Source organism: Mustela putorius, unplaced genomic scaffold, assembly GCF_011764305.1.
Source record: "Mustela putorius furo isolate JIRA1106 unplaced genomic scaffold, ASM1176430v1.1 tig00003863_pilon_pilon_pilon, whole genome shotgun sequence".
Lineage (NCBI taxonomy): Eukaryota > Metazoa > Chordata > Mammalia > Carnivora > Mustelidae > Mustela > Mustela putorius.
In genome coordinates this window covers 8,221,762-8,245,729 of record NW_025422015.1, presented here as the reverse complement: position 1 = coordinate 8,245,729, position 23,968 = coordinate 8,221,762, and the positions used below count along the sequence as shown (strand labels likewise).

At 33.6% G+C, this 23,968-nt stretch overlaps 1 protein-coding gene across 6 annotated transcripts in view; it reads left to right on the top strand.

The window, feature by feature from the left end:
* Positions 1-23,968, top strand: part of STXBP5 (syntaxin binding protein 5) — a 176,452-nt gene that overhangs the window by 59,468 nt on the left and 93,016 nt on the right. For all 6 annotated transcript variants that reach the window (XM_045066264.1, XM_045066262.1, XM_045066260.1 and 3 more), the window contains exons 8-9: positions 6,607-6,730; positions 18,992-19,070. In XM_045066264.1, the coding sequence (XP_044922199.1) occupies positions 6,607-6,730; positions 18,992-19,070 (203 nt within the window). The remainder of the gene's footprint in view (positions 1-6,606; positions 6,731-18,991; positions 19,071-23,968) is intronic.

Below are 23,968 nucleotides of genomic sequence, written 5' to 3'. Positions count from 1 at the left end.
CTTGTCCTAAGTGGAACTTCTAGAGATGAAAAAAAGAAAATGTCTGAGATAAAAAAAATACTCTGGATTGGTTTACCAAAAGATTTGATCTTGCAGAAGAGAAGATAATGAACGTGAAGATACAGCAGTGAAACTGCTCAATATGAAAGATGGGAGATAAGGAGCAGAATATCAGTGAACTGTGCTTCAACTTCAAGCAGACTAATCTATGTGTAATAGTTCCAGAAGAAGGAGCATGGACAGAAAGTGTATTTGAAGAAATAATGATGCAGATATTTCCAAATTTGATGTCAACTACAAACCCTATAATAGATATAGATATCCCAGAAGTTCTGTGAACTGAAAGCAGAAGAAAAATGAAAGAAAGCTATGTAAAAGCACATATTTCAGTTGCTTAAAACTAGAATTAGTGGTACACGGACATCTTAAAGGCAACCAGAAGTTGTGGGAAGGGAACACATTTAATACCGAGGAACAATGGTTTCCTTACAAACAGTGCAAGCCAGAACACAGTAGAACAATACCTTTATAGTACTGAAAGAAAAAATTGTCAACCTAGCATTTTATATTCAGCAAAGCTATCTTTTCAAAACAAAAGGAAAATGCTTTACACACATCAAAAACTCAAAGAATTCCTCACTTACAGACCTTCACTGCAAGACATACTCAAAAGTTTTTCATGCAACAGCAAGTGATATTAATGGAAATATGGGTCTACTCAAAGGAATAAAGGATACCAGAAATGGTAGATATGTAGGTAGATATAGAAGTTTTTAAATTTTTTTATTCTCTTTAAGAGGTTATTATGCAAGTCAAAAATGATAAAAATGCTTTGTAGGATTTCTGACATGCAGAAATAAAATGCAGATGACAGTAGCACAAAGGTCAGGAGACAGAATCTTTTTGCAAGTTATTATATTCTACCTGCAGTGTTATGATATTACTTGAAGGTGAAGTTTGATAGGATAAAGATACATGCTATAAATACTAAAGGAAATACCAGTGCAACAACAGTAACCTAGATAGTTAAGCCAAAGAGGAATATAAAATGAAATTTAAAAAATTTTTAATCCAAAAGGAGACAGAAGAGAAAAGGAGGAACAAAGAACAGATGGGGGAAATAGAAAAAAAAATAACAGAGCGACAGATTTAGACCCAGCTATGTCAGTAATCATATTAAATGCAGTCCTTTGAATATCCCGAAATAAATGGCAAAGATTGTCAAATTAGATCACAAAGGAAGATCAAACTCTACACTATTAAAAACCCACTTTAAATGTAAAGACCCAGAAGTGTTAGCAAAAAGATGGAAAAGTAATGTTAGCACCAAATTACAAGAGTGCTGAAATGGCTGTATTAGTATCAACAAAGTAGATAGCCAGGTGTGCTCCTCAACACCAGAACACCATTCTTTTCAAGGACACATAAAATATTCACCAAAACAGAACATAGTTTGTGCCATAAAATCAATCATAATTTTAGAAATATTGAAATCATTAAAATCATATTCATTTACTCTAATAGAATTAAAAATAATAAGATAGATGAAAAAACTACAAATATTTGAAAGTGAAACAATATACTTTAAAATGACCCATGGATCAAAGAAGAAACAAAAAATGAGAAACTATTTTACACTGAAAAGAAAAAGGTGAAAATAGAAACATATTAAAGTCCATGAAATGCTGCTAGAGATTCAGTAAAACATTGTTAATGTTAGGAAACAAGAAGTGTCTCAAATCAATGGCCTCAGCTTCCATCATGAGAAACAAGAAGAGCAAATTAAATCCAGAGTAAGCTGTGGAATTGAAATAACCAATCAATGAAATAGATAGCATAAAAACAACAGAGAAAATTGGTACAATCCTCATTTTGTGGAGATTGATAAAATGGGTAAACAGCCACAGTGACAAAAAGAGAAAAGACACAAATTACCATAATAGGCATGTAAAAGGAGATTATTACTTCAATTCTACAGAAATGCAGAGATTGGTAAGGAAATATGTGCAATTTCATACCAATGATTTCATTGTAAATGAAGTGGCCAAATGCCTTGAAAGACACCAAATTCTTTGAAAGTTCTGTTATCTCCTTCTAGGAGAAATAGTTAATCTGAGTAGCTTTATGTCTATTAAAGAATTTGAATTTTTAATGAAAATGTTTCTCATGAAGAAAACTCTAGGTTCGTAGGGCTTACTGGTAAATTTTACCAAATAGTACTCACTGTACCCAAACTCCTTCCAAAAATGGAGGAGGGTATACTACCCATTTCATCCTGTGAGGGCCTCATTATTTTCATACCAAAACCTGACAAATTATAAGAAAGCTTCAGATTAATAAACATATCCAGTAGAGATGCAAAGTCATAAAACATTAATAAATAGTAACATAGTGACTACATTTAAATAATAGTGCTGTGGATGTAAGATCTAACTTCTAAATTGACTTGTTCTAAGGTAAACTGAGTGAAAATTTCTGGCTATATTTCCATGAGTTCATGCTATTTTATGTGCTTATTTCATATAACAATGCTTTATATTTGATTCTTAATGCAGATTGCCAAGTGTATAATTTTAGACATTGAAGAAAAGATTATAATTCTCACCAGTGAAGGTTAAAACTTTAAGACCTTCACAAAATACCACCCCACACCTTCCTTCCCCCAATATTTACTTCCTATCAGTGGTGTATTACTTCAGTCATATTCATTTTTATCACACTGGGGCAAATAAATAGCATTGTGATATCAATTTTGAACATTTCTAATACAAAAACGTTCTTGCTGCAGTTTTAATTGTTCATTTGGTTTTTTGAATGTGATTTAGATGGGTGGGAGTAATGGAAGCAGAAATTCATCTTTACTCTAAGCTTTTTGTAGCTTTGTGTAACCATAGTACTTTTCAAATTGACACACTCACCTGGTTTTATGTCTAAACGGTAGACTTTGAGTGTACTTGGGGTAGTATTCCTAACTTTCTACAGATGTTTTCTGCATGGAATATCTATATAGAATTATATTAATATATATAGAATTCTATTTCTTCAACGACATTTCATTCCTTTTAGGCTATCAATAGTGTTAAGATACTAGTTTAGGATATCAATAGTGTTAGTATAGTAACTAATGTGTTGGCAGAAATGAAATATACCATTATTGATGTTATAAGAGTAATTTAGTACTTATCAAACTATTTTAAAGGTTATTCTTTGTCATGTCTGGAGTTGATCCGTGACTTTTGTATTCTGGTTTCATGTTGTTTTTTCCTGGTAGACTAAGAAGCTACAGATAGAAATATAGGTATACAAAAAAAAAAAATAGTTTATGCATTGCTAGCCCTGTGAGTACATTTATCTTAAGAATGTCAGTCTTCTAAAAAAGAATATTGAAATAGTATGTTTGTAACTCACAATACTGGAATCAGTAAGAGCTTTTTAAAAATTACATTTCACCCTATAGACACTCATTGAAACACTTACTCCTTTAAGGTCGTCTTTTCAATGCTTAGAAAGGTGCTGTTATTAAGACAGCTTATTTTCTGTTTATTTATCTCTCTTACACACACACACACACACATACACACACACACACATACACGCTCACATGCACACACTCCCCAAAGATAAAATAATGCTTAGAAGAATGAATAATTTGTTTGGATTCTTAAAATAGCTAAGATAGTTTCATTTTGGTTTATTTTTAATGGAAATGGCAGTGTTTTCAATTTATGTCTGTTAACATCTTTAGAGAAGCTATAAATCACTTACTATCCAACTCAGTCATCTTACAAAAATATATTATTCTATGATTATCTTACTCAATTAAACAATATTACGTTGCATCCCTTCTACAATGGAAATAATAATAAAATGTTAATAAGTTAAAATATTAGGACCAAAGTTGTACAATTTGATGTATTATACATATATATATATAAAATAATTCATCCAATACTATAAACATTCACTTTATTATTCGATAACATGAGAATAATAAAAGTAGTGTTTTCAGTATTTCCTTCCCATATGTTTGTAAGCATTGTAATTTAAAATCAAAATCTGTATTATAAAATTTTTTTCTTTTGTCATTTCAGTGACATCTTCTAAGGTTTTAGGAATAGTAATCATACTAGCAGTCAATGCTGCTTTACAATATAATATTAAGATCTTATTTTCTGGAGGAAAAGGGATTATTTTTGGTGTCAGTCTGCTAAGTATTTATCAGTTTATAATGTAGGAATAGCTGGACTAAGATTTACGTACAACTCTTACTGTGAAATGATTCTAATCATACTGATCAGTTTACACAACAAGTAAATAGGGAATTTATCTAATTTCCTCAGTATTTTGAGTTAGTGTGTGTAAAATTTGATAGGTAAATAGCTAGCCTGTTATCTTTCCAGGAAGTATTCTTAACGATGGTCTCTTAATTGGTAAGAATAGCACAAAACATCATATGTACTACTTTTGCCAAAGCCAAATAATTAGATATCACAGTTTTAAAAAATGTTTCAGAGTAGGCAGTCCTCATGCTATTCTTTTAATTTTCACAGATGAGAATACTGTCACACTGATATTCCATTAACTGTCTCATGCACTGCTATATAGTGAAGATTTCTTGTCAGATACTGCATCTTATAAATAATTTTTTTAGATATGTATATACTGCTCCCGTGGCTTATGCCAGTAGCTATATCATCTTCCCTCCCTTTTCTCGACATTTTTTTCTCTACCCTGAATTCATCGTGTTTCTCTACAACTTTTGTATGTCACTGATTTATTATGTTAGTTTCCATCCATTTCATCCTTGATATCTCCTGTTTCCCTTCATCTCTATCTGTAGTCTCCCATTTTTAAAAAATCAAGTAACCTCTTAAGAATCTTCTGGAAATTGCATATCTTGGAAAAATAAGCCAATTTATGTACAAAATTCCTCAACCCCAGTTGATACTACTACCTACTTCATATCTCATATTGTCTCCCATGAATTATTCAGTTTTGCTCCTAACCCACCTTCTGATTGTAAAGGTGTTCAGGTTTGGTTAGTTAGATTTACTTTTCCCATTTTGTTTACATAAATTTCTACTTCGTTTTCTGAAAAGGACTAAAGAGAAAGTAAAACTGCATGTTTTATACATATATAGTTTGTATGTGGTGTATATTATACACATATACTTTATACATAGACGTAATGCTACATATGTACTACTTAAGTGTGTATCAGTATATATACTTACCAATATACTATACTTAGATAATATATACATATAATACAAACATAAATAGCATATGTGTAGTTATTACATGCAGTGGTATTAAAGAGGCTATTGGAAAAAAGTGGTATCTAGTATGAACTTGGATTTGTATTTAGAAAATTGCGGAAGTAATTGAAAAAATCATGTATATTTATTTCAGTGCAAAAGTTCGTATTTGGTTATTCTTTTGTGGAGTATTTTCTGGCATTTGTTTCTCTTTGTTATCCAAAATAATTGTGAACCACTGGTCCCTGTAATTAGTACTTATTTTTGGAAAAGTTAATAATTTAATACCATCTTTAAATTAAATGGTACTTTTTAAAAAGTATATTTTATTTATTTATTGGACAGAGAGAGAGAGAGATCACAAGTAGGCAGAGAGGCAGGCAGAGAGAGAGAGGAGGAAGCAGGCTCCCCGCTGAGCAGAGAGCCCGATGTGGGACTCGATCCCAGGACGCTGGGATCATGACCTGAGCCGAAGGCAGCTGCTTAACCAACTGAGCCACCCAGGCGTCCCTGGAATAAGCTTTTTACTGTTGTAAGCTTTTATTTAGGGGGCACTTGAGGGGCACAGTCAATTAAGCTTCTGACTCTTCATTACAGCTTAGGTCATGATCTCAGGGTTTTAAGATCAGGCCCCATGTTGGGCTCCAGACTCAGTACAGAGTCTGCTTGAGATTCTCTCTCCCTCTCCCCTTTTCCTGTGTGCTCGCTCACTCTCTCTCAAATAAATTGATAAATCTTTAAAATAAAAGATTAGGGATGCCTGGGTGGCTAAGTCGATTAAGCAACTGCCTTCGGCTCAGGTCATGATCTCAGGGTCCTGCGATGGAGCCCAGCATCAGGCTCCCCAGCTCAGTAGGGAGTGTGCTTTTCCTTCTACCCTTCACTCTGCCTTTTCTCAAATAAATAAAATCTTTAAAGAAAAGTGTTCTGTTCAATGCAGCCAGTTTTTCTGATGAGATATTGGTTGTTAATTACATGGTAATTTATGTTTAGGTATAGTTTATTCTAAGAATCTATAAGAATACATTGTTTTTCTGAGCTCATTAATAATTCACATATCACTGTTATATCATTCTTATGCTGGCTTAAGGAATAAAGTAAAAATAATTTAAAATAGTGCCAGTACCATATTAAATCTCATTTGCATTAAAGAGGGTTGTGGAATGTAAAGTTAATGTGTTGACTTCAGCTTAGGAAATATGAAAACGTTAGCTTTGCGCAGTGGCAGTATCGTAGCCAATGAGGAAATACGAAAAAGTTTGAAGTGAAAATTATAATACCGATTGTGTATAGCTTGGTTTTTAGATTGTTGTTTCTAAAAGTGGAATTCTTCACTCCTCTTATATAGGCTATTCACTCTGTTGCTTGGCATCATGAGGGAAAACAATTTATTTGCAGTCATTCAGATGGTACCTTGACTATATGGAATGTGAGGTCTCCAGCCAAGCCTATACAGACAATCACTCCACATGGTAAGAACATATCCCTTTTGAACACTACATAAATTGTGATGTACAACAAACTATTTTGAGTTTGCATTTGGATTTTTTTTTGAGAATGAGTTTTCTTTCATTTTGAGGAAATTAAAAATATGTATACATGTAGTAATGAAATGAATAACAACCAGGTAACAAAAATCTCTATATTTACAGTTGAAATTTCAAATTTGAACTTTGAGAAAATGAATGGTACATTATATTCTGACTATTACTTGTCCAGTAGTCCAGAAAGTAAGTAATTTTGTGAATGTTAACAGGACTTACTTTAAGCCTTTGTCATCTTAAAGTTATCAATTGCAGAGTTGCTAATACACACACACACAAACACACACATACAAAGTGTGTGGAAACACTTTGAACTCTACAGAAGGTAATTTTATGCATTGAAGTATTATGTCAAGGGTGCCCAAGATCACCACGGGTTTAACGATTTACTAAAAAGACTCACAGGACTCCGCAAAAGGACGAAGAGCAAAATCAGCAAAGGAAAACGGTACATAGGATGAAGTCTGGAGGAAGCCAGGCTCAAGCTTCCAATGGTCCTTTCCCAGTAGAGTGACACAAGACATGCTTACTTCCTCTAGCAATGACTTATTACCAGATGTGTGAACTGTTGTCTATCACAGAAGTTCATTTGAGCCCAGGAGCCCAGAGCTTTTATTGGAATCAGGCCATAGGCACTATCTGCTTATAGCATGCATCAGAATTTCAGATGTCCAGCGGAAACCAGGGATTCATCATGAATTATTTTGTTCATATGAACAACTTAGGCACAGTATGCCACCCTCATCAGTCTAGGAATGGTGGAAACCATCTCGAAAGCCAGTTACCAGATGCCAACCAAGAGCAAACCTTGCAAGCCATCCTTTCCTGGGATAGCAGTCTCAAGCTTGCTTATTCTTTTCTGTGCAAGAGCTATTTATAAAATTTCTGAGGTTTAATTAGGGTGTTCATGAACAGATTATGAAGACCTTTCTTGAGTTTTGGATGAAGTTTAGGAATTTGCATTTCTTTATTAATCTACATTCTCCAACCACCCTAAGAGACTCTTAACCAGTGGATTTTGAGAGATTAAAGGAACTATTCTTTACATTTAGTCTATTGAAGATTATCCTTGTGGTATTGCTCATATTTCATTATTTGCTTTAAAATTATCAGGACCCACTTTAAAAAAGTATAGGTCCATTCTGAATTATTGCAATGTAAAAAATAAATAATAAAATTAAAATATTTATCTGTCTGTGGCAGGATGGGTTTTTAGAGTTGTTTGTTTTTTTAAGAAAACAGTAATTCATAAAGCCACACATTGTAGTATACTTTATCATTGCTGTGTGGTAGCAATCATCTGGAAAAGCCCTTATTTTAACTTTGCTATGGGTCTATTATGCATGCATCCAGAGGATAGATAGCCCTTATGACTGAGGTTCCAGTTCTTCTTTAATATATTTTCATTCTTTATTCATTCTTGGTGATACACCTGAAAATTACCACAAATTTTTGGATTTCCTAAGACCTCTCGAACCTAAGAATCCTGAAAACCAAAAAAGATGATTAGTCTTAAAACTTTGATTTCAAATTCAGAGAAAATGAACCAGTATCAAAGGCAGTAGAAATATACAACATTGGCTTTGTAGTTTTAAGTCTGTCAAAATTTTTATTTTTTTTTTAAATAAGAATGGCACTTTTTTCTTTTGAATCATTTGAGAGTAAGCTGTTGACATACTGCCCAGTCACCCCAAAATATTCTAGTATCTGTTTTTTTCATTTTATTTTATTTTTTTAAATTTTTTATTTCTTTTCAGTGTAACAGTATTCATTGTTTTTGTACCATACCCAGTGTTCCAGGCAATCCGTGCCCTCTATAATACCCACCAGCTGGTTCCTTCAACCTCCCACCCCTCGCCCCTTCAAAACCCTCAGATTGTTTTTTCAGAGCCCATAGTCTGTCATGGTTCACCTCCCCTTCCAATTTCCCTCAACTCCCTTCTCCTCTCCATCTCCCCTTGTCCTCCATGTTAGTCGTTATGCTCCACAAATAAGTGAAACCATATGATAATTGACTCTCTCTGCTTGACTTATTTCACTCAGCATAATCTCTTCCAGTCCCATTCATATTGCTTCAAAAGTTGGGTATTCATCCTTTCTAATGGTGGCATAATACTCTATAGTGTATATGGACCACATCTTCCTTATCCATTCATCCGTTGAAGGGCATCTTGATTCTTTCCACAGTTTGGCGACCGTTGCCATTGCTGCTATGAACATTGGGGTACAGATGGCCCTTCTTTTCACTTCGTCTGTATTTTTGGGGTAAATACCCAGTAGTGCAATTGCAGGGTCATAGGGAAGCTCTATTTTTAATTTCTTGAGGAATCTCCACACTGTTCTCCAAAGTGGCTGCACCAACTTGCATTCCCACCAACAGAGGGTTCCCCTTTCTCCACATCCCCTCCAACACATGTTGTTTCCTGTCTTGCTAATTTTGTCCATTCTAACTGGTGTAAGGTGGTATCTCAATGTAGTTTTAATTTGAATCTCCCTGATGGCTAGTAATGATGAACATTTTGTGTCTGATAGCCATTTGTATGTCTTCATTGGAGAAGAGTCTGTTCATATCTTCTGCCCATTTTTTGTATGATTGTATGTTTTGTGTGTGTTGAGTTTGAAGAGTTCTTTATAGATCTATCAGGAACTCCAGTATCTATTTTTTACAAATAAGAACATTGTCCTGTGTCACCCAAGTTTTACCTTTTATCAAAAGGGTCTATATGCAGATTACATTTAGTTGTCATGTTTCAGACTGAAGCAGTTCTTGAGCCTTTTCTTGATTTTCATAACTGACAATTTTTGAATATTCTAGGTCAATTATTTTATATAATGTGCCCACATTTGGTTTTGTCTGATAGTTTTTCATGCGTAGATTCAGGTTTGGAATATCCTAAAGCGTTTGATGGATTCTTTTTGCTGCCTCTCAAGTGGAACTTGTGTTTGATTTGTCCAAATTGATGGTGCCTTATACCTTGATCCTTTGATCCCTTGATTAAACTTCTGTCTGTTAGATCTCTCTATTATTATGTTCTTTTCCTTTGAAATTAATAACGTTTTCATTTGTATTTGTAATCAGTAAATATTAGGATTTGAAGGAAGTATTTTGAGACTCTATCAACACACTCTTCCTCCTCAAAGTTTTATTCTCTTTTTTAGTACCTGTTGTTTCTTGGGTGAGTTAATTTTATTGTGGTAGTTGCCATATGATAAATTTTCTATTTAATCTTGGTCCCTTTTTATATCAAAATCTTAGATCTTTGGGAGTAAACTTTGAGAAATGGCATAAGTAAGTTTCTACAAAGTTTCTGGTGTCTCAGCAAAAGAGGGTCACTAGCTAAAATTATTTTCAAACAAACAAGACAAAGAATATTTGATTTAGTATTTTTTTTCAAAATTAGAATCCAAACAAAATGTAAATAAGTGTTTTTTCTGTGGCAGGTGTTAAGTAGGATGGCATTAATTGCATATTATAGCAGCCTAAAAATATAGATGATCAGATGTACTGTTTATTTATAAAATATGAATTATTTTTGATAGTAGTAATGTTTACTGCTTATTTTTAGTGGTAGGTAACCTACCAAAGTTAAATTTATGTTGATAGCTGTTTTCAGTGACAAAACTAAATGGATTTTTACACCTTAAAGTGTAAAAATGTGTTTTTCATGCCATGGCAAGGTGTCCTTTAGTTCATATATAACCATACTTTATGGTATATAATTTTGGTATACTAAATGTCTGCTTTGATGGATTGAAATTTAGGGTTATTTTCTCATTACTGTCTTCTGTTGTGGTCTCTTGCTTTTACTTTGTGGCAGTTATGGTAAATTACTTTAAATATACTAGACTTAAAATTTTTTTATTTTGCTTTTTTTCTTATTTAAGTCCATTTAATGGTTGTTTTAAGTATCTTCTTAAAAAACATTTGTAAGTTAAAAAAAAAAAAGCATTATGAGTATTAAACCTTGACAGCTAGGAACTGATTGTACTTTAAGACTCCTACCAGTACTTCATTATGTGATGTTTTGTGTTAAGAATAGTATAAGATGTCCTTGAATAATCTGTTTGGAAGACATAATATTACATCAGCCTAACACGGGGTTTTAAAGTCAGAAGACTTGTGGTCAAGCCCTGGGTCCGTAATCTCTAGGTCTGTGACCTTTGGAAGTCAGTTAACTTTTCTGAACTTCAGCCTTCTCATCTATAAATGGAGATGATAATTAAATTTAGTCTTTTCGTGTGGTTTTTATGGAGATTATTTATTCAACAAATATTGGATCTACCATGTAACAGGCACTGTTGTACATCCTGGATGAAACAAGCAAAATGTAAGTGAAAGTGTCTGAAAATTATGATATGCTATATGTATATGATCATAATAAATATAAATCTGGGTATGTTATTTATTTGGTAGGATATGGCTGAAAGATTGTTAGAGTAGTATTACCACAAATATTTTCACATATGAATTTTTCTTATATTAATGAGTTTTTTGGTGAAAAGCCATGTTATAGTTAGAGATTTGGAAATGCTGAATTAAAGTTGAGCATTTTCTTCAGCATAAGATGTCTTCACTTTTAATGTGTACCATGAATTTCTAAGAGGGAGGATATACATATATATCATATATATGTATGATATATATGCATACACACACATACATAAATATTATTTATACTGGTTTATATATGCACTTATTTTATGTGCATTGCTTTTCACAAATTTATTTGACTTTAATGTCCTTTATTTAGAGAACATCTTGTGTTTCTCCAGTGCTCTATGAAATACACTTTGAGAAATGATGGCCTTGAACTGTAAATGAATCATAAGACAGTTCTCCAGATTGGTTAGCTATGTTCAGTTTATCCTTGGATGACATCTTTCATTGCTTAAGTTGTTTGATAGCAAACTCTTATTCTGAGGGGCAGAGCAGTTTTCTAGATAGTGATGATAAAATAGCCAGAAAAGAAAAATAATTTGATTCATTTAAGATAATTTTTGATATAATGTTGGATAATTTTACAATGCATAGAAAAATGGTTGATATACTTCTTCAGAAATTTTTCTTCTGTGTGTCTGAAGTCCTTAACAGATGATTTTTTTACTAACTAAAATAGTGATAGGTCCCTTTAATCTGGTTTTTAAGAATATCAGAGAACATTTTCTTTGCAATGAGACAACCTGGAATGTAACTCTAGCTTTGCTATGTGTGGATATACTTTATGGGGTTAATTACTGTTCTCTGGGACTTTAGTTTCATCATCTGTAAAATGGCAGGATTGAGCAAGGTGATTTTTAAGGTATAAACAGTTTTATGAATATGTGGAAATTAAGCAGGATTTATTTCCTCTATTGACTGTAAGGTCATTTCATCTTGGTGGGCTGAAATTTTGTATTTCTGTGTGGTAAGTGTAGGGGAGAGTTTTGCTTTTCTCTTTTGGACTTGTTTCTCTCCTCTGACAAACAAACTTTCATAATTTAGGAGGGAAGAACTTGATAGTCCTGGCATGGCTCTTAACTACCCTGAAGCAGTCATCATAGTTCAGTGATTGGCTGGCTCAGGGCACCACAGGATCTCAGGATCTTCCCTGTAACTCTGGGTATGTGTGTGTCAGAGTACAATTTATCTGATTGTCATCTTCACCAACATCAGCTGATTCTCAAAAGAAATGGAGGTGGTAGATGATAAAAATCAGTAGATGTCCATTTTAGGAAATGACAATTTAAAATTTAGTTTCTGGAGCTTATTCATCAGTATGATCGGTCTACTTACATATTAAGGAGTAAGTAGGATTGTGGAACTTTAACTCTATTAAGTGTCACTGAAGAAAATATTTTACTTAAGTTAAAAGTCAGTGTAATATTTTATGGATGTGACATTCAAAAATTTCTGTTAATCTACTTTTAATATTCACCTGAGCATAAAACATTCAATGAATAATAAAACCATATTGCAGTTCTTTTTATATAGCTCATTGCAAAGTTTTCCCTCTGTGAATTTGAAAAGACTTATTACTGGACTCTATAGAACATATGCAAATAAAACTTTTATTTAAAGGCAGAGGATATCCTGCAGCAGGAGAAACAATGCAGGTAAGCATTCTGAGAGGCATCCCACATGCAGGCTCCCACAGGCCCATATATACAAGGATTGTGCTGAGTCTTCAGCTCCAGCCACCAAGATCTAGCTTCCGAGGAACTCAGTTTACCCTTTCAGAGATCAAGCCAATCTTGTCACACTAGTTAGGTCAGTTGCCAACCACTGGTAAAACGGTTACACTGGGGGTCACTGGGGGAGTTTTGGGAGTTTGGGACCTTGAACAAGCATATCATAAATCCTACTGCCCTTGGCCAAGAGTCAAAAAACCAGGTATTCAGGTGTCTCTAGTCCAGCTCTACATCAACTCGGTCTTCATACTTACTAAAGAAGAACACCCTCCTCTCCTCATTTTGTTCTAGTATTATTAACAATGTCATTCTCCAGTTAGAATGATTTTATTTTCTAGAACATCACAGTTCAATAGAAATATAATGCAAACGCCATGTGTAATTGTAAATTTACTAATAACTATATGAATAGCAGTTTAAAAACATAAAATTAGTTTTAATAATAAATGTTTAACTCAAAATATCATTTAAACATATAATCAACTTATAAATTTGAGATATTTCACATCCTTTTTTTGTACTCTTTAAAATCTACTGTGTACTTTATACTTATGCCACATCTTGGACCAGCCACATTTTAAGTGCTCTGTAGCCATGTGTGAGTGGTGGCTACCATACTGGATAGATGCTCTAGGCTGAAAACCTAATTGCTGTGTAACAACTGTATCAGTTAGAAAATGTGTTCTACATTCTAAATATCAAAATTAAAACCAAAGGAAACACTTGTTTTTGTCAGTGATCCTCAGTCATTTTTAATGTATCTTCATTCATTCATTCATTCATTCAGTAGACATTTATTGAGCACCCCTTATTTACCAGAGATTAAATACTGGAAATATATTCCCCTTGAAGAACTCAGATTCCAGTGAATGAAAATTATCTATAACAGATTACTAAAATACATATTATAAGTGCTAATAAAGGCATACACAATATGCTATGGAAACAGAATTAATTGTTTTTTGGATGAAGGGTGTAGGACGATTTCACAAATCCAAGTTATATGAGCTTGGTCTTAAAGGATGAATGGGGTGTGATAAGATGGGAAAGAGCAGAGCAAAGTTATTTTAGTCAGAAGATACAAAGATATAATCAAAAGCAGGATGTTCTTGGAAAACTGCTAATAGTTTAAAATGGCCAGAGTTAAAAATACCTTTAGGCAAGCTGCAGGAAACAAAGACAGAACTGCATATGGAGGCAAGAATATATATTGTAGTATGCTTAAGAGTTTGGATTTCATGATGGAGACCTAAATGATTTTACAATGAGAAACATAAAATTTATATTTTGGAAATATTACTTTGATGGTTGTGCATTAGGTGAACTGGGGGCAGAAGTGGGAGACCAATTAGGAAGATTTTTAAACAATAAATGAAGATTTCAGTTGTGACAGCAAATGGGAAGAAATGGACATACATTAATACAGTTCTGCAATTTAATCAATAGTACTGAGGCCAATTTTTTGTGGCTGGGTGGTTTACAGGAATGGGAAGCAGGGCATAGTAAAAGATAAATCAGATGTGACTTGGAGGTTTATATGATTTATTAAGTTGTTTTATAACTTACCAGCTCTTTTCAACAATTTATCAAAGTAGTTCACAGGTATTTGAACAAGAACCAGTTGAATAAGCACAGGTTCTTGCTGCTCAGATGACACAGCAAGTCAGAAGTAAAATGACAGCTGGTGGTGAAATCAGGTGATCTTCTAAACATCCTTTAATTTACTTACATGTCCTTTGTAAAAATTTTAGCAAGGTCCTTATTACTTAATTTGATTTAGAAAATGGTTAGTCTAGGATTACAGATGTATAAATTTGCCTTTCTGGAATGTAAACAATTATTGGTGACATAATTTAAGAAATTGGAGTTGGAAAAAAATCAGATTATGCCAATCAAAAGGACTCCTTATTTTCCAAGCAAGATTCATGAAGAAAGATTACTGTAAAAACTGCAAAATTTTTTTACTTACAGAGATAATAAACCTACTCAGTTAGCATCCTTGTAGGGGGTGGTGAAGAAAGTTTACTTATAAAGAAATAGAAATTAGACTGGCTTTAAACTTTATTCTTAATTTGAATACTGGTTGTAGGAGAGGAACATAGAAGAATATTGAGCAAGACAGAAGCTAAGATTTTTGCACCTAGCCAGGTTTTATGTACAATATGTAAGCTCAAAACTTATAAAAATTTGGTAGATATACCATGTAATGTTCTTCTTTAAAAATTGTTCGAGCCACTGGAAGATCGGTGGTGAATATTGAAATAAGTTAAATTGAGTTATAACTGAATAATTGTTTACTTCATGAAGCAAAATGCATACAAAGAATAACTTTTGGAAATAAATGTAAAAATTTGTGTCTGTAATTTAAGTTCTATCAGTCTGACACTCCCAATAGAGTTTTGGGTTGGTAGAATAATAAAGGCCTCATGCTGGCCTTCAGAGCAACCATTTAAATTCTTTATTGAAAGCTCATGTATTTCTGAGCAGATTAAAATAGTGGTTGAAATTCTGCATTCCTTCTACAATGCGAGGGACTCCTTTTCCGATTTAGGCCTCCTTTTTTCCTACCTTTCTTTTTTTCTCAGTTTCCACCCCTTTCCCCTCTCCCCCAACAAACCAGCAATTCTCTTCAGTTCCTTGGTTTGGTGTTCGACTTACTCTGTCACTAGCCACTGGATTTCTGTCAATTAAGATGCTAATTTAATTAGAGGTTCAAGTTTCATTGCTTTGTCATTTCTTACACAATGGGAAAGAGATGATCCCCTAGTATCTTGAGGCAGGATTAGATGCTCTTGTAAGTTGACAGGGCTGATTTATAAAAATGTAATGTAATAAAGGTGATATACTGTATTAGTGGGGAAAGAAATAATGGTTCAACAAATAGTGCTGCCAGGTGCATACTTCTATCACAGCTCTTCATATTGTGCATTTTAAATATGTGCACTTTATTGTCCAGCAATTGCAGCTCAATAGAACTATAAAAATAGCTTTGAAATTATTAGAGGAAAAATATCTTCCCTGTGCCAAAATATACTTCAGAAAATAATTAAATGTAATAAGTGAAACTACAGAGCAATTTTAAGAAATTAAAAAAAAATTTATATGATTTTGATGTGGGAAAGAACTTCTCAATTAGCTCGAAACCAAGGAGGGGAATGATAAAAAGGGCTGGTAGCTTTTTTCATACATATTATTCATAAATGGAATCATATCTTACCAGTTCCTTCTCCCTCAGCCTTCCCCCATGTTAGCAACCCAGTGACTAGGTACAGTATGTCAAAAAACTTACAGGTGTTCTTCAAAAATATATTTCTAAAATTATATATATATATATGTATACACATATGTAAATATGAGGAGTTTTGCCATTATTTTGCATAAAATGGAATTATATTAATCTTTCTTGTATGTTTTCTTAATCCACTCTACTTGAGAATAGTCCCTTCATGTCATCTGGCATAGCTCTAATTCCTTCATTTTAACGGTCATGTAATAGCCAGTTTTGTTCCCAGTTTTTCACAAAGTATTCCTCCCTTCCAACATAATCAGTATTCACTTTATTTTCAGTTCTTGATCACTATAAGTTAGGCTGTCATTACCATCTTGTATATATTTGATAGGCGTTGGTCCTTTTGTTTCTGTGAAATAAATGCTTACGAATGAATGGCTTTTCCTAAGAATTAGAGTTTTAAGTATGCCTGTTTTTAATTAATATTCTCAGACTACCTTCCGGAGCGACTGTATCCTATTTCTTTCTGTCATGTAGGTGTACCTCTTTGGCAGTGATCCTGCCAGCAGTAGGTATTATAGCCCATTTTACTTTCCGTATTTTACTTTTTTTTTTTTTAACTTCCTCTTTTCTTAAGGTTTCAGAATCAACCAGAGAGGAGTGACTGGGGCTTTCTTCTTTCTCAGGTATTTTCTGGGCATGCACATGACCTTGCACATGTGTGCAACCTTTTAGTCCCGGAGCGCGCTCAGTTTTTCAGGATTTACTTTTAATTCTTGATCAGGCTCTTATTTGACTCACCTAAAACCACAGCCTTAGGCAGTTGTGATATGCCAACAGATTGCTGTTATTTCTGTGATGCCCCGGAAGTGTGAGACCTTCTATCCCTCTGAGCTGATATCTGTGTCAAATGAAATTGCCACGACACCCTGGGAATAGAGGTTTCCAGGGAACTGCATTGGGACAAAATTTTGATTGTGATCTTAGGGAAACTGGTTTTAATGGAATTGCAAAAAAAAAAAAAAAAAATCAGCACTGATTAGTTCACTGATACTATTGGATTTTCATGTCTGCCTAGCCTCCTAGCTGGGGAATGAGGAAGGTGGGAATAACCCTTATCAGAATGTTCTAGCCCTCCCTGTCTTAACTAAAGTTTAGTCATTTCTATTGGGTAGACAATGTTCCACTTGTTTTGCGGCTTCAGTTTATTTCCAGGGTTCTGAAGTGATTAACTTTAGTTGTGCTAGTATTTCAGTTTTTGTGGGAGAGGTCCTTTTGGGTTCACAGAGGTCCTTACTTTGTCATTCTGGAAGTCCCATTTCTTTTCCTAATTTTTTTCACTATTCATAGGTAGTGAGTCCACTGTGTAAACTCAAGTCACTTTGTGCAAATCAAAGAAAAGCTGTTCGAACTCTAATTACATTGAATTTATGAATTAATTTTAGAAGAATTGACATTTTAGGATTTTAAGTTTTCTCAACTGGAAACACGATTTTGATGACTTAAAGGTATACTAGTGTGCAGTTTAACATTTTTCTAAGAATTCAGTCATAAATGACACTAGGAATGATGTTTATAACATATGATGGATACAGTATTAATGAGCTTTGAATATAAAATTTATTTTTAAATGTAAAGAAGATAACATACAAGCATAGGTAAAGAACATAAATTATTTTTAAAAGAAGACGTACAGATGACCAGAACGTTGAAGAATATTCTAGAGATTAAAACAATACAAATTAAAAGTAGATACCCTTTCTGATTAAAAACAAACAAAATAGCATTGTTTGGGAAGAATGTGGCAAACTGTGGTCTTAAACAAGTAATGGAAGTATGAATTGGTACTGTGTGTTTGGAATACAGTTTGGCCTAGAAACCCCTTTCCCTAAGAATTACGCCTAAGGAAAAATCATTAATTTACTCACTTATTAGTTACTGAGCACCCACCGATATGTCAAACAATACTTGTCACCAGGGATATATCAATAGAAAGCACACATACACTTAAAAAACGTTTGCTTTCACGGAATTTACATTCTTCTTGGGAGTCAAACAGCAAACAATGAAATTTTAAACAAAAGTTTATTAGAATGAGCTATCTGTATTATGGGAGGTGGGGGGAAGCTGGGAATGAAGTATTGGGATAGGGGCATGTGTCTGGGATCTCCAAAAATAAGATATTAATATTGAGAATGATCTCTGAAAATGGAAGATATGTTTTATTTTCTTTATATTTTTCTGAGTTGTTTCTACAATGATCATGTCGGAAAGAGCAGGAATCAAAAATTTTTCTAAAATAATATATAGAGGTTGGTTTATTTTAGCGTTCTTTTTGGACATTACAATAGATGGATTTTACCTTAGGAGAATACATATAAATAAAGTTATTAGCATAGGTTTTAATTTTGCAACTGTCACACTTGGGTGAAAACATGTTTAGATTTGATTTTCTCAAATCTAGCTATTTTAAAACTTGAATTCATTTAGAAAATTAAAATTCTGCTTGCTTATCTGCAATTAGGAACATTGGAAAGGCTATCAATATATTTTGCAAGAATTTTGTCACATGAATATTATTACTAAATTACTCTTACTTTTAAGCACTGAATTTCAAACAGTAGATTTACTGGGTTATTTTAAATATTTTATATTAAAATACTTCTTTTCAAAATCATTTAAAAATTTTTATGATGTATTTCATTTTACTTTCATTTTATATATAAATTATCAATATAAGAATTTAGAATAACTTAGAATTCTAGAATTTAATCCAGGAAAATATATTTTAGGAAAACAATTAAAGGATGGGAAGAAGCCAGAACCCTGCAAACCTATCCTCAAGGTGGAATTCAAAACGACTAGATCTGGGTAAGATTTTACTTCATTGCCAATATTCATTGTATATAATTACTCAATAGCACTAAAGGCTCTTTTATCATTATGTTGTAATACCTACTTTAGAATTGTCTAGCTCAGTCTTAAAATTTTATGCATTCTTTATTTAACAAAAAAACTAAAATTGGTAAGTTTAGGATAAAGTATTTCTTTGTATTCTCTTTGTCTTTACTAGTTTGTAACATATTTTGGAAACTTAGAATAATCTTTCTTGTCAAATGTTATACATTCTGTTAGTCTTAAATGGTGTTTATTCACTACTGAAAATTGTGGAATAAGCAGTGAAAAGTACTTAAAACTTAACCCATTTATGATATATATGTTAATTATGAAAGTTAGACGTATTCTTCAAAAATTAAATCTCATAAGAATATTTGACAATTACAAAAATACATACAGTTTAATATTAAAGGAAGTTTGTCAGTTTGTATTTTATATTTTTTATATGTACCAAATGGTTAAAAATATAATAAAGGAAAAAAATTATAAATGTTTCTTTGAAAATGCCACATTCCATTAACCCCTAAAAAATGCCTTTTATTTGTGTTCTAGTTCCTGGGGAAAGTGTGTGGTTTTATTTACTACAGCTGTGTAAGAGAGTGAATTTACTTAGTATATATAGTGCATTGGTTTCCAGACTGGGTCTTTGGCTAGCAGCATTAGCTGAGAACTTGTTAGAAATTCAAAATCTCAGACTCTACTCCAGACCTTCTGAATCAGATACTCTACCCTTGGCTGGAGCCAACTGATCTGTGTTTTAATTAGACCCACAGGAGATTCTGATACATGGAAGTTTAGAACCACTGATATATGTTTTTATATACCAGTTTATGACCACTGCTTGTTAAAACTGGCTTACTTCCCTTTGTAATTTGCCATTCTTCTAATCATAATCATTTCAGCCCTATTCTCATTTGAGAAAAGTCAGTAAGCTAAAGAATTGTTAAGATTGCTATTATTTGTCCTTGATCCTCATTAGCTGCCTTCTGGGATTCAAAAGATGTACTGTGTTCCAAAAAGGGGTTGAATGAACTCTGAAAGGAATGGCATCTGTTTAATTGACTGTGGCACCCTCACTGTGTGACCTTTGTCATAGAGTTACTTGATGTGACAAAACTGTGCTTCAGTTTTGTCAGTTATGACATGAATATGATAATATGTCAGAAGGTCATTGTGATGACTTAAGTAAGATAGTCATATATTGAAAATATTTTACAGAGTGTCTGGTACATAATAAACTTTCCATCAGTAGTTGCTCTTACTGTAAATTCCTACTGCCAATTGATTTTTTTTTTTTTTTTTTTGCCATAATGTTGTATGGCAAAGGAATGTAAGTAGGAAAAGCAATCACTGCCAAGGGGGGGGAAAAAGTATGTGGGGAGAACCAGAAAAAAATGTTTCTAGTTTATAATGAAGTATCAAATGAATTGTCTAAGCATTTAAATTAACAGTGCTTATTGTCTTCTGAATTATCTGTTCATTTTAACAAATACAGATTGGCAACAAAGATTAAAGTCCAGGGAAGTTCTTTATTTTTTATCCCCTCTCTGTGATTTACCTATTCCTGGTTTTGATTCTTATAAAGGATAACACTTACGTTTTCAGTTTCTTCAGGATGGCAGCAATATTTTTTCTTCCATAAGATCAGACATGAAAAAAAGAAGTCTAGCTCTTTTGCATGCATTTGAAGATACTTGTGTATATACTTGTGTACATACAAGTGTGTGTGTGTGTGTGTAGATACTTTTAAATAGATCAATAGGACCACTCTCTGAGAACATTCTTCACCAGCTTTCCAACTTCTTTTTCACCTGGGTTAGGACATGCAGTAAATTAAAAGGTTTTTCTTTCACCAGGGCCTTTTACCTTGTAACTGTTTCCTAGAATTCCAATGTGTAGCCAATGTTGAGAACTACTGCACCCCTCATTGCACCTATAGCAGAATCACCCTCTATTAAATAAGTTAGTCACCTCTCACCTTTTTCTATTCCTAGCAAGTGTCTTGAGCAGGTGCCAGCTAAAGGGATTCAGGTTGGCAGCAGGGAATGTTGGCAAATTGCCAGATTTGCCTTCCTTCCATTCTCAAGATCTTCTGTGTTTTCTTTTCTTTTCTTTTTTTCTTTCTTTTTTTTTTTTTTTAAACCAAGAAATCATTCTAGGCAGAAAGATTCCCTTTTGTCCTTTATAGCTTAGCAATAATATCACTGCTTTGAGGATGTTTTGGCCATGTTACCTAGGTTGGGTCCCCAGTAATACAGTCTGAAAGTATGCTATGTGTTTCCTTTCTAGAATTTGTACTTGTCACTGATAATGAAATTATTTGTTAAATGTATGCCTTCCCCTTTAAATATTAGCTCAGTGAAAGCATGGGACATACCTGTCTCACTTCTATTTGTCCTTGCATAGTGTTACTGAATATAAGGAAGAGGAACATAAGCTGGTGTTTAGAAAAGTGTAACCATGAAGAATTAGCTGTTATAGGTAACGATAACATAATTTAACTCTGAGGGAAATGTCCACTCTGTCAAAAAATGGAATCGAGATTTGTGTCTTTTATTTTCTAGTAAATAAAAGCATGTATTACATTGGGAGAGACCATATTTTTTCTTTACATAGTGAATAGTAACAATATAATTAATACAGCATTTTAAAAGCACTTTTATTAAAGATAGAGAACTATTCTTCATATGGCCAGTTCTTAATAAAAAGTCAAAAGTTAAATGTTAAGTCAGTTCTGTTGAAGTTGGTTTTTTGAAAAACTGGTGTGACCCAAGTGTGAAGTGCTGCAGCCAGTGGTGCTTGAGCAAAGTGAATAAGAGTGAACTCTGGAGCTGACCCACCTGGGACTGATCCTTCTTTAACTACCTGCTCATTGTGCCATCTTGGGCAAATCGACTGAACTTTCTCTGTGTGTTTCTTTATCTGTAAGATGGGAATAATGATAATAGTATCTACCTCGAAGAGTAGTTAAGAAGATTAAGCAAATACATGAAGCCCTTGGAACATACTCTTTCATCCAGTTGTCTCACATATCCCTAGTCTCAAAACAACATTTGATAACCCCTGACAAACGTGAGCTTTTCCCTGGTTTTCCTTTCACAGATTGATGTGCAAGTTGCAAGGTTGACAAGACTATAACTATAGAACCTCACTAATATCCTTCTGTAGATTGAGAATTCTCTTATTCTATGACTTAGTGCAGCATTTATTTATTTATTTGACACCCAATGTTACATTAGTTTTGGTAGTACAAATGCAACAATTCTGTGCTTTGTGCTATGCTCACCATAGTTGTTACTACCGTCTGTCACCACACAACACTATTATAGTACCATTGACTGTATTCCATATGCAGTATCTTTCATCTCTGTGACTTATTCATTCTGTCACTGGAAGTCTATAATGCCTGCTCCCCTTGACCCATTTTACCTATTCCCTCACCCCTGATACTTTGTTTGTTTTTAAATAGTAGATAGTGGTCATCTATAAGTGGGTTGTGAAAATATTTTTGTTGGTTGTCAGTATTTAACTTCTAGACTAGAATAAGAAATAGAGTATACTGCACATTTTAAGGTTAAATATTGGTTCATGAAACTTGTCCAATTGTATGTACTAATATGTCTGTATACTGTATCATGAAGTAAAGTATACTTCTTACGATGAGTCATAATTATCTTATTTGAGAACTCCTGATTTAGTGAAAATAACTAAGAGTTTGGGTTCTTAGACTTAGGTTCAAATCCCAGTTCTGCCACCACAACGACTCTGTTGTCTTTGGCAAGTTGCTTAACATCACTGAACTTCTGTCCTTACCTCAGTGAAATAGGGATGGTAATTTCCACTTAGTAAAATTGTTGTAAAGACTTGAAAGAAAAATATGTGTTTGGCATGTGGTAGATGTTTGGTAAATTGTAGTCCTTTATCCCTCTCCTTCTACCTTTTCACTTTACCATTAGACTACATAGGAAGTTACAGGCAGGGCCAAATTTTCAACAAGAATCAACTCAGGAAAGGTTCAAGTTTTCAAACAGGTATTCACTTGAACTCCTTAGAGTTTTACACAATGAGCATTAGAAGTTAATCTCTCTCTTTCTTTTTTTTTTTCCTTCCAATTTAACTCATTTAAGAGAACACACGAGCAGAGAAGGGGCAGAGGTAGAGGGAGAAAAAAAAATTCTTTTTTAAGATTTTATCTATTTAATACAGAGAGAGAGATTACAAGTAGGCAGAGAGTCAGGCAGGGAGTAGGGGAAGCAGACTCTGTGCTGAGCAGAGATCCTGATGTGGGGCTCGATCCCAGGACCTTGAGATCATGACCTGAGCCGAAGGCAAAGGCTTAACCCACTGAGCCACCCAGGCGCCCCTAGAGGGAGAAAATCTTAAGTGGTCTCTGCACTGAGAAGAGAGCCCTAAATGGGGCTTGATCCCACAGCCCTGAGATCATGATCTGAGCCAAAACCAAGAGTCAGACACTCAACTGACTGAGCCACCCAGGCACCCCGGAAGTTAGTGTCTTTTAAGAAATGGGCTACCATTCAAAGAATTACCAGTTTTGGGGGGAACATCTATGTTTGGAAACCTAAAATTGAATGTTATCACAGTTAAAAATGGCAGTTTACTCACATTTGGAGAACCATGTCTATGAATTAATTTACTCCCTTTCCTTATAACACATACTATGGCAAACTATTTGTGTATAGGGCCAGAGAATAAATATTTCAGGCTTTTCAAGCTGTTCAGGTCTCAACTGGCAGCTATCAGTTCTGCTATTATAGCCCGGAAGCAACCATAGACAACTCAGAAATGAAAGAATACAACTGTGTTCTAATAAAACCTTCTTTATAGATACTGAAATCTGAATTTCCTTTAAT